The 12,370-nt window shown below is 40.8% G+C and overlaps 1 protein-coding gene across 3 annotated transcripts in view; it reads right to left on the bottom strand.

Moving 5' to 3' along the window:
* Positions 1-12,370, bottom strand: part of LOC106568341 (alpha-mannosidase 2) — a 50,573-nt gene that overhangs the window by 23,490 nt on the left and 14,713 nt on the right. For all 3 annotated transcript variants that reach the window (XM_014138604.2, XM_045692503.1, XM_045692502.1), the window contains exons 5-9: positions 9,284-9,411; positions 8,181-8,354; positions 5,258-5,444; positions 4,372-4,549; positions 3,790-3,989 (exon numbers count right to left, since the gene is read on the bottom strand). In XM_014138604.2, the coding sequence (XP_013994079.2) occupies positions 3,790-3,989; positions 4,372-4,549; positions 5,258-5,444; positions 8,181-8,354; positions 9,284-9,411 (867 nt within the window). The remainder of the gene's footprint in view (positions 1-3,789; positions 3,990-4,371; positions 4,550-5,257; positions 5,445-8,180; positions 8,355-9,283; positions 9,412-12,370) is intronic.

Here is a 12,370-nt window from a genome sequence, read left to right as displayed (position 1 = left end):
TGGGATTAAAATGGATTTAAATGTTTTTTTAAATACAATAATCTACACAATCCTCTGTAATGTCAAAACGGAAGAAAAATGTGAACTTTTTTTAATTAAAGGAAAATAAAACACTAATATATTTTGATTAGATCAACCCCCTGAGTCAATACATGTTAGAATCACCTTTGGCAGCAATTACAGCTGTGTCTTTCTGGGTAAGTCTCTAAGAGTTTTGCAAACCTATATTGTACAATATTTGCCCATTATTATAACAAAAAATATTCAACCTCAGTCAAGTTGGTTGTTGATCATTGCTAGACAGCCATTTTCAAGTCTTGCTATAGATTTTCAAGCCGATTCTAAGTCAAAACTGTAACTAGGCTACTCAAGAACAATCAATGTGGTCTTGGTAAGTAACTCAAGTGTATATTTGGCCTTGTGTTTTAGGTTATTGTCCTGCTTAAAGGTGAATTTGTCTCCCAGTGGCTGTGGGAAAGCAGACTGAACTAGGTTTTCCTCTAGGTCTTTTCCTTTTTCTTTTCATCCTAAAAAACTCCATAGTCCTTGCTGATGACAAGCATACTCATAACATGATGCAGCCACCAACATGCTTGAAAATATGAAGAGTGGTACTCAGTGATGTGTTGTGTTGGAATTGCCATAACAAAGGGATTGGATACTTATTGACTCAAGACATTTCAGCTTTCCATGTTTTATTAATTAGTTTAAAAAAAATCCACTTTGACATCGTGGGGTATTATGTCGAGATCAGTGACACAACATCAAAATGTAATCAATTTTGAATTCAGGCTGTAACACAACAAAATGTGGAAAACGTTCCACATGGATGCTGGCCCATGTTCCATGTTAGTTCCAATGCTTCACACAGTTGTGTCAAGTTGGCTGGATTTCTTTTGGGTGGTGGATCATTCTTGATAGACACAGGAAACTGTGAAAAACCCAGCAGCGTTGCAGTTCTTGACGCACACAAACCGGTGTGCCTGGCACCTACTACCATACCCCGTTCAAAGGCACTTAAATATTTTGTCTTGCTCATTCACCCTCTGAATGGCACACATACACAATCCATGTCTAAATTGTCTCAAGGCTTAAACATCCTTCTTTAACCTGTCTCCTCTTCTTCATCTACACTGATTTATGACATTTACATAAGTATTCAGACCCTTTACTCAGTACTTGGTTGAAGCACCTTTGGCAGTGATTACAGCCTCAAGTCTTCTTGGGTATGACGCCACAAGCTTGGCACACCTGTATTTGGGGAGTTTCTCCCATTCTTCTCTACAGATCTTCTCAAGCTCTGTCAGGTAGGATGGGGAGCATCGCTGCAGAGTTGCAAAGAAAAAGCCATATCTCAGACTGGCCAACAAAAAGAAAAGATGAAAATGGGCAAAAGAACACAGACACTGGACAGAGGAACTCTGCCTAGAAGGCCAAGCATCCCGGGGTCGCCTCTTCACTGTTGACGTTGAGACTGGTATTTTGCGGGTACTATTTAATGAAGCTGCCAGTTGAGGACTTGTGAGGCATCTGTTTCTCAAACTAGACACTCTAATGTACTTGTCCTCTTGCTCAGTTGTGTACTGGAGCCTCCCACTCCTCTTTCTATTCTGGTTAGAGCCAGTTTGCGCTGTTCTGTGAAGGGAGTAGTACAAAGCGTTGTACGAGATCTTCAGTTTCTTGGCAATTTCTCGCATGGAATAGCTTTCATTTCTCAGAACAAGAATAGACTGACGAGTTTCAGAAGAAAGTTCTTTGTTTCTGGACATTTTGAGCCTGTAATCGAACCCACAAATGCTGACGCTCCAGATACTCAACTTGTCTACAGAAGGCCAGTTTTATTGATTCTCAGAACAGTTTTCAGCTGTGCTAACATAATTGCAAAAGGGTTTTCTAATGATCAATTAGCCTTTTAAAATGATAAACTTGGATTAGCTAACACAACGTGCCATTGGAACACAGGAGTGATGGTTGCTGATAATGGGCAACATTAACAATTTCTACACTGTATTTCTGATCAATTTGATGTTATTTTAATGGACAAAAAAATTGCTTTTCTTTCAAAAACAAGGACATTTCTAAGTGACCCCAAACTTTTGAATGGTAGTGTGTGTGTATATATATATATATATATATTTCAGTGGAGACTCCTCAAAGGATGAAAGGAAGGACCATCCTCAGTGAACTTCATAAAAATAAAAATTGTGAAATATGAAAAAAGTTATCCTTCTTAGATAATACCATACTAAATATATTCACGTCACCAAATAATTGATTAAAACACACTGTTTTGCAAAGGTCTACAGTAGACTCAACAGCACTCTGTAGGGTAGCACCATGGTGTAGGCGGAGGACAGCTAGATTCCGTCCTCCTCTGGGTACATTGACTTCAATACAAAACCTTGGAGGCTCGTGGATCTCACCCCCTTCCATAGACTTAAACAGTAATTATGACAACTTCCGGAGGACGTCCTCCAGCCTATCGGAGCTCTTGCAGCATGAACTGACATGTTGTCTACCCAATCAAAGGATCAGAGAATGAATCTAGTACTGAAAGCATAAGCTACAGCTAGCTAGCACTGCAGTGCATAAAATGTGGTGAGTAGTTGACTCAAAGAGAGAGAAAGACAATAGCCGAACAGTTTTGAACTAATTATTTTATTCAAAAATTAAGGAGAAGCGCGAGAGAGAGAGCTAGCTATATTTCATATTTTTTTCACTTTCACTTATTTAGCTAGCAAATGCAGCTAGATAGTTTAGCCTTCTCCAACAGAGAGATATTTAATGTTACCTAGCTGGCAATGGCTATCCAACACTGGAACTTTTCCAAGTCAAGGTAAGCTTTTGCTGTGATTAATTTATTGCCACCGGGGCCCGCCGGTGAAACTGCTAAACTGCTTGCTAACTGTACACTGTACTGCATGATTGTAGCGGGTTTACGAACATTTTAGTTCGGGTAGCTATGTTGACTTGACGTTAGCTAATATGGTTACAACAATGTAGGCTGTGTGTAGCAGTTAGCAGTTATGATTTGAAGATTTGGCTTGGAAAGGTTTTTTCGGTGGTCAACGGCGTGACACCTTTCCCTATGAGGGAATTCCAATTTAGCTGTCAATTGGCCAAACAATAGACCAAGTGTCACGCCCTGACCTGAGAGAGAGGGTTTGTTTCTCTATGTGGTTAGGTCAGGGTGTGGGGTGGGGTGGGCATTCTATGTTTTATTTTCTATGTTTTGGCCGGGTATGGTTTCCAATCAGAGGCAGGTGTCTATCGTTGTCTCTGATTGGAAGCCATACTTAGGTAGCCTTTTTTCCACCTGTGTTTGTGGGATCTTGTTTTTGTATTGCTGTTAGTAGCCTGCAAAACTTTTCATTTGTTGTGTTGTTTATTGCTTTGTTTTTTGCTGGTTCACCGTTAAATAAAATATGATGAACCCAACCCATGCTGCGCCTTGGTCTACCTTTAACGACCGACGTTACACCAACCAACATAGATTATTTATTTATCTAGACTAGAGTTGCTGCTGGGAAACAGCCAAACCACAAGGCTTGGTCTATCTAGAAATAAAGTATGCTAATATACATGTTTATATGCCATATATACAGTTGAAGTCGGAAGTTTACATACACACATAGACTTAAAACCGCCTTAGCCAATCTACCCGTGTGCCCCCCCCCCAATTTTTGGGCCCTGTCTCTCGGGCCTCCGTTGTTGCCTTGCCTGAAAATGAGAAATAAGAAATAAAGAAGGACAAAGAAGTTGCAGAAAAGGAACTGCATGTGCTTCTACCTGAGGTGTGACTCCAGCACACGGTCCAGGCGTTTGTAGAAGGGTCGAGAGGTGAAGTAGCCACTCCAGTAGTGGTCATCTCGGTCTGCGTAGGTGAAGAAGTCGCCGCTGACCACCGGTAAAGAGGTACTAGCGTGACCGGGGTCTATGGCCGATTTACGAAGAGCATTGAAGTAATCCGTGATGGTGCCGAACTGAGCCTAGAACAGAATACATCAGTTGGAATATAAAGCAGATTTATGATAGAGTACCTGAGAGACAAACTGAAAATAGATCTATCAATGCTGCAGGGTAGTTTACTTTTCTGCTTTATTGAGAGCAGTGTACCATTGCAATAGCTGGACACACACGAAAAAATCAAGAAGGGCAGGAATTAGGGAGCCAACGAAACACACCATTACACTATCGGGCATCAGTCATTCCAATTATGCGCTGCATCAAAACCTTACACCCCACCATCTTCCAACAATGCAAACCCAATAAACCTGAATTAAAGATGGCATCCATAAAAGGAAATGGCTAAACAAAACTCTACTCCTGCATATTCACACAACATTCCAGCACCCAAGTCACAAGTCAGACCTTGACGTGTAGTTCTGGATGAGAGTTAATGTAGTCAAAGAGCTTCTGGTAGTTCTGGAACTGCTGGTCCCACTCCAAGGCCTCTGCATAGCGGAAGTCGTCCCCTAGGGGGACCATCACCACCTTGGTTCGGAACAGCTTGGACTTCTTCCTGTACTGGTCCAGCAGCATCTGAACCCTTGGGATTATGGGAAAAAGAGTTGACTACTACAACGGAGTCACAATTTTTCATGACATATTAAGTGTGGAGAGGGGTTGCTTGTGTATTTCCATATATTACTTTTTAGACATTTAATGCCTCCCAATTCTCTAGTCCAACCCTTGTCCATCTGCCGCTATCTGTTAGGGCCATGTTGTGCAATCAGACACCAAGGGAACACTGGGTGCAAACAAGTTCCTCTTGGATTTGCTACTGAATCAGAAAGTCCACTTATCATCAGAGCCTTCTGTTAGAAAAACAGACGCCATCTGAAATTCCTATTACCACAACAGATTATCCTACAGTGGCGTCAATGTCTTATCTTGTTCACACAACGTGTTTGATCCTTGTCTATAACACCATCACACTGAGGACACCATAACACCATCACACTGAGGACACCATAACACCATCAACATGGAAAGAATGTGGACTGTCTGTCTACCACATAAACCAGTGTTTGTAAAATTTTGTTTTTTTGGGAGACAAGTCTTTTTTTTTACTGTGAGCCTCAAGCCAAAGACAATTTCCTGCCTCAAGTAAATCCAATGGGACAATAAAGATTTTGTGATTTGAATTTTGTATTTCACAGCCAAGTCCAGTGGTTATAGAGATACATAATAATAATAATTATTATAATAATAATACAGTATATCATTCTCATTCCATTTCTATGTAATTGGTCACCTGTGTTGTACGTTCTCATCCGTGATTGGCTGAGGGGGGACCCTCCAGGGACAGCTGACCCGCCCACCAGGAAGTCTTTTGAAGTCAAACTGGCAGCAGATCTTGGGGTCGGGACCACACGTGTGGGGAACATCATAACTGTAGAAGGGCATCATGTGGCATAGAATGTCCGTGCTGGAGGCTGGGTCTGCACACAGATAGAACATGAAATACAAGCCTTGTCCATCTGATATTTCTTAATTTCTTTCTTTTTCTTTTTTGGATGTGTGTATTGTTTTGTATTGTTCGGTATTACTGCACTGTTGGAACTAGAAACATAAGCATTTTGCTGCACCTGCATTAAAATACGTGTATGCGACAAATGCAATTTGATTTGAAATAGAATAAAATAGAATATTAAAATAGAACATAAAATAGATGTATTTTTTCTTACGGGTACTTCATGTGTGGTACTTGCATTTGACAGTACAAAGACAACATTTCAGAACATGAACTGTAAACATATAGCTAGAATGTAATTACATTTCTATCTCAAAGAGACTGGCCATGGCATGCATGCGTTATTCAAAAGTACTAACATTTATACCTTGTTAGAATTAAAACTCATGCCTGGTCGATGATAATGATATTAAATAACTTTGATGGATATAATCTGATCTGGCATTGAACCGATGACTAATCGGCGAGAGAGATTAAATCCTATTTGTCCAGCAGTGGAAGGGGCCCACTTCCTGTCATCTCCCACATGGCACATTTCTAGCCATGCTCTCTATTATTCCACAGGATGTCTGTCTCTCAAAACAAGAGCACAGAGAGGCGTTTCCAACCACTACATCAATGTCAGTTTTCCATGACATGTATTTGACCCCTGAATTTTATATGAATAGAGGGAATCAGGGTTGGGGTCAATTGCATTTAAATTCTAGTCAATTCAGAAAGTAAACCAAATTCCAATTCCACGTGTTCCTCATTGAACAGTATTGGAAGAGAATTAGAATTGGAATCGTTGTACTTCCTGAATTGACTGGAATTGAAATGGAATTGAACCCACCCTGAAGGGAATATAGAGGGTGAGGAGCATACAGATGACAGTGTTCAGAAAGCTTCTATAATATACCGTATTTTAGTGCTATTTGACCAGTATAGTGAGTACGTTAGGTAAAACAACATTCTCAGATTGTTATTCAACTATTCATTCAACTTTAATTTCATTCAAGTCTTCCAAATTAAAACCCACAAGACTTTTAGTCATGTAGATAATATATTTCAAAACATTGTCCAGAGTCTAAGCTATATAATTAGGGTGTGTATCCCCTTTGGCCATACTGGGAAAACTGCATCACATTGCCAAACAAACAGTACTCTAGTTTTTCATCAAGAAGTACTCAACTCAACTCTATAACACTGAGAATTACATAAAACCATACGAACAGAACACAACCTGATCTGATCTTTCATCATTGTCTGCTATTAAATAATCATAACAGTATTTGATCATTTTCATGACGTAAATAACAACTTGTACAGACAGACGCTCTCTTTGGCATTGCAGACGCATGAATGAGTACTACATCATTTGGCTTAGAGGTTTGAGTAATCACCCGTTTAGATGCATCATAGCTGCATGGAACCACTAACTAACAAATGCCTGTTCTGTTACCAACTGCTCCCTGTCACACACACACACACACACACACACACACACACACACACACACACACACACACACACACAGCAGATGGTTCATGGCCAATGTGAATCAGACCTTTGACCTCCAAAACTCTCCATCCCTCTAGTCATGAGGCTGTGGTCTACATTCTTCTTATCAATCAACAAGCTCATCACCAGACCAAGGTTCAAACTGTTTGTTTTCTTTCAAGCTGGCCTGGCTAAATGGAACAAACTGAATTGTCGCAAAAGTGCAAACCCGCCCATCTGGCACTCCTCTCAGGCTCAATCAAATGCAAATAGAAAGGAACCCAACACTATTTGAACCCAGGTCTGTTCATTGCATGAAGTACCAGCCAGACATGTTTAAGCCATGCAGGCCTCAGTCCATACAAAGAGAATCCCTTCTACCACAGATGCTATAAGATGAGACCAAAGAGAAAGGAGCATGCCTTCATATGACACTTGTGTAAGGTAGGTAACCTGGCGGTTAGAGCGTTGGGCCAGTAACCAAAAGGCCGCTAGTTCAAATCCTTGAGCCGACTAGGTGAAATATCTGTTGACGTGCCCTTGTGCAAGGCACTTAACCCTAATTGCTCCAGGGTCACTGTTAATAATGGCTAAATCTGGCCGTGACTCCACTTTCTGAGCATGTCTCAGGAGGAATTGGGATACGCAAAAAAAATTATCAAATACACACTTTTACATGTGTTAAATAGGAATAATAAAAGCACCCACATAATTATCTATGGACATAAGAAATCCCCCTGCTGATGGTCTGAGCGGCTCAATACTGTAGGCAGCAGATGCTGCTGTCGCTTATCCGAGTGCTGTTAGTTACACAAGCTGACTGCCTAGAGTTCAACACACGGCATCAAACCATCCACAGCATCTGTCACACCAAATATGTACAGGAATTGGAAGGATTTGTTTTCTACTGACTACATGAGTATGTACTAGTCACTCTGAGGTCATGTTCTTTTGTTTCTGTCCATAGACTTGCAGTAGAACTAGGAATTTGTATATGCTAAATGCTTAATTTAATGGCTAAGATAGTACCTGAACCACTGAGAACAGAGGCAAGAGTACTGGATCTCCAGCATGTTGAATGCTACAGTAGTGTAAACACTGAGCAGTGTTTCCCCTACAACTGTATAAGTGGGGCAGGACCCCTTACCTTCTAGCTAGGGGAAACACTGACTCTGGAAGTGCACCCTGGGAGAGCCACAGGGCTACATTTATTCTGGTTACTTGCCCCAGTTCTGTCTCCAAAAGAACTCCAGGGTCTTCTGACTGGCAAAGTGTTTCTTGACGGAGTAGTGCACCCTCTGGATGAGCATGTTGGCCAGGCCAGCCTGTTTCAACAGGTACGCCTGGGTAGGGGAGTGGCCAAACGGATCCACAGCCCAGCCCGTCTGGGGTTTCACTCCTAACAGGGGAGAATAGAGGGAGAATCCAGGTTCATGCAGAGGAGGTTGGCAACAGTCCTCCTTTTTTGAGGAAAAATTCTAAACAATAAAAAACGATGAAACATTACATAAAAATCCTTGAAATAAACATCTGTTACACAGGTCAATCATTAGCATAATTAAAAGGTTGTCTGAACTCTGAATCAACACATTTGCATCAGTCATCCTCCCTAACTTTTTAAGTCACCAGCTGCCACTGGGTTCATCTGTTCATACCTTGTCATGCTACCCTGTCGTGCTGCTGCTCCAGTTTCAACTGTTCTGCCTGCGGCTATGGAACCCTGACCTGTTCACTGGACGTGCTACCTTGTCCCGGACCTGCTGTTCACGACACTCTCTCTCGCTCTCTCTTGCTCTCTCTCTATCGCATCTGCTCTCAACCTCTGAATGCTCGGCTATGAAAAGTCAACTGTCATTTACTCCTGAGGTGCTAACCTGTTGCACAATCTACAACTACTGCGATTATTATTTGACCCTGCTGGTCATCTATGAACGTTTGAACATCTTGAAGGACAATTAATGGCCATGTACATTTATAATCTCCACCCAGCACAGCCAGAAGAGGACTGGCCACCCTTCAGAGCCTGGTTCCTTTCTAGGTTTCGTCCTAGGTTCCTGCCTTTCTAAGGAGTTTTTCTGCATTGCTTGCTGTTTGGGGTTTTAGGCTGGGTTTCTGTATAAGCACTTGGTGACACTGGCTGATGTAAAAAGGGCATTATAAATACATTTCATTTGATATATAAATCGATAGATAAAATCTCTGATGGTTAAAGTGTGCTAATCATTTTGTTTGAATCATGCAAAATAACCAATATGTTGTGCTTGCCAACAAATGTCCTTTTTATGATCTCTTTCCAGATAACTAACTCCTGATATTTTATGCACTCACCCACATTTCTCTCCAACCATTGGTGTCCCTCCAATAGCTGGTCAATTAATGCAAAGTAATGCGAGTTGGCTTCATCAGGCATCACCCAGCCTCCCGTTGTGATCTCCAACTGGCCTTGCTCAAACAGACTAAACAACATAGAGGAAAATTATCATTCAGGCTCTAAGACAATCAGCTCAGTCAATTACCAATTCATAGCTCAAAGCCAAAAGAAAAAAAGGCTATACAAAAACCATGCAGCTTTATCAATTTATGAGCTTCTTTTTCCATTCAAAATTGCAGGTTGAATGTAAAAAAAATTAATTGTATTAAGTTGTAAAAATAAAAAAAAATACCAGATTACAAAATGTATGTTATATGGTCAGGAACCTGCAAAATTCCAGTAACTTATCCAAATTCCCCAGTTGTCCAGAAATCCTGCTTGGAAGATTCCTGGAATTCCAAGGGAATCAGCAGGAATACTAGGAATCCTCAAACCAGGATTTCTGGAAAACCGGGGAATTTTGGGAGAATTACCGGAATTTTGCAACCCTAAAAATAAGACATTCTAAAGGTGTAATAGATCTTAGGGTGTGTTTGTAAATTCTAAAGGTGTAATAGATCTTAGGGTGTGTTTGTAAATTCTAAAGGTGTAATAGATCTTAGGGTGTGTTTGTAAATTCTAAAGGTGTAATAGATCTTAGGGTGTGTTTGTAAATTCACTATGGAGTGCCAGAGTGCGTTCTGGGCGTTCATAAATTCAGAGCGTTGTCACTCTAGCATAAAGGCCTGATTGGTGGAGTGCTACAGAGACGGTTGGAACTGTCCGTTTGTAAATCTCGGAGTGTTCATAGCACACACTGGACGCCCTGGCCGAGGAGTAGGGTTGATTCGAGCGTTGTGACCTCACAACGTGAGTCAGGCACCCAAGCTAACTGACTAAAGTTGGCTAGCTTGCTAGCTACTTCCAGACACAAATGAGAGAACACCTCACTATGACCATTTTACTCTCCCTAGTTTTCATGTTATCTAGAGCGTTGGTGACTGTAACTGTGGGGTTGGCAACAATTTAATTATGTTTTTTTGCAGATGTTTACTGACACCGGTCATATTCAGAAGGGGGTTGCGCGCTTGTAAATTCATCAGTTATTCTGTGCTCTGGCACACTCAGACGAGAGTGCTCTGAAATCGGTGTAGATAGCCAGAGTGAATTTACAAACGCACCCTTAGTTGCACGAGACATCACCTCATGTGTGGCTGAGAAAAAAAATCAGGGCCCTACTTATTGCGACAACAAGAACAATCTTCTTCTCTGTAGCTGTTGAATTGTCTTACTCCTAAGTCCTAAGAGTAAAATCAACCACCTCAGGAGTTACTCCCATCTCTTGTTAGGACAGGAAACCTTGCTATGATTGCGATTCAGCATCTTTTCTCTGTTCGCCGAGCATATTTCAATTGCAGACTTCCTTAACGTGTCCCTGGCGAGCCCCTTAAATAAGAGCATGGATAAGCAAAACAAAGGACAACGACTCAGCAATTTTCGTAATAACAAGTTGAAATTGCTCTTTATTTTCTCTCCACGGAAATGTGATATTTCTTTGGTATCATTCAATCACCAGAAGGTTTCCTTCATTGTTCTATGATTGGACAGGTGGAAGTGGTGTGTCGTGTAGGTCTGTCCTGGTGTTGAAGAGTTGGAGTAGTGAAAGCAGGTGCCATCTTCACTTAGCAGATAGCAACACCGCATCCTAACGAGGACGGATGGACACGTCCCTTCATCAAACCAAAACACGCCGCTCAAAAACATGTTCCTTTCCAATTCTAAAAGTTCTAAAGAATTAATGAGGTCGTTTGTTCGAATTTCTCGAGCGATGCTTCTCCGTGTACTGTAACAGGGAACATTTTATCATTAAGCGCCAGACCTTCAATTTGCTGACATAAAATAAAACATGCAAAGAAAATAAGTTATTACATAAGCAATGACACTCAACAAAAAAATAGTAAACACAGAATATAAAAAAATTTTAAAAAATGGATCTGTTTGCTTAGAACTCCCTGCGCATCAAATCAATAGTGAATAAATATTTGTGTTAGATCTCCCTCTATTCTTCACCTTAAGGCTGTTTTTTTGTGCTCCTAATTGGAATTCTAACCTCCAGCTGAAATGTTTATTGCATTTCATACACAGTTTGTGTATCCCCCAAGGCTAGCTGCTGAACCCTACCCGTCAGTTGCTCGTTGTGAGCATGGCCAATGCACACAGCATTTGTGACACCCTGCTTCTTGCTCTGGGGGCTGTTTTCAGAAGTAGAGAACCATTACACAATTTCACAACAACTACCTTTTACACACAAGTGTAAAGGAATGAATAAGAATATGTACATATAAATATATGGATGAATATATGGCCGAACGGCATAGGCAAGATGCAGTAGATGGTATAGAGTACAGTATATACATATTAGATGAGTAATGTAGGGTATGTAAACATTCTAAAAAGTGGCATTGTTTAGAGTGACTAGTGATACACTTATTACATCCTATTTTTAATTATTAAAGTGGCTAAAGAGACTGAGGCAGAGTGAGCGAGAACATGTGTTAACCTATGTGCCTCTCACAAGCAAAATAGATTTGATGACCTCAAGACCATAGACAGTTTAGCTGGTTAAGGCAATTCAAACCAATTTACTCCTGTTACCAGGCAGAGTAAATATTGTTTTAACTGTAAACTAGGATTTATGTTAAAAGTTAGGTGAACAAAATACGAAAATCCCTTACTTTCCCTTACACCATCACTAGGCTTGGACAATATACTGTTTATACCATATAACGGGGTATTTCCCCTCTGTACAAAATATTAGGAACACCTGCTCTTTCCATCACATAGACTGACCAGGTGAATCCAGGTGAAAGCTATGATCCCTTATTGATGTCACCTGTTAAATCCACTTCAATCAGTGGAGATGAAGGGGTGGAGACAGGTTAAAGAAGAATTTTTAAGCTTTGAGACAATTGAGACATAGATTGTGTATGTGTGCCATTCAGAGGGTGAATGGGCAGGACAAAAGATTGAAGTCCCTTTGAATGGGGTATGGTAGTAGGTGCGAG

This window comes from Salmo salar, chromosome ssa13 (genome assembly GCF_905237065.1).
Source record: "Salmo salar chromosome ssa13, Ssal_v3.1, whole genome shotgun sequence".
NCBI classification, from domain to species: domain Eukaryota; kingdom Metazoa; phylum Chordata; class Actinopteri; order Salmoniformes; family Salmonidae; genus Salmo; species Salmo salar.
Note: the sequence above shows the minus strand (reverse complement) of the source record. Positions and strands in the feature narration are given on the sequence as shown.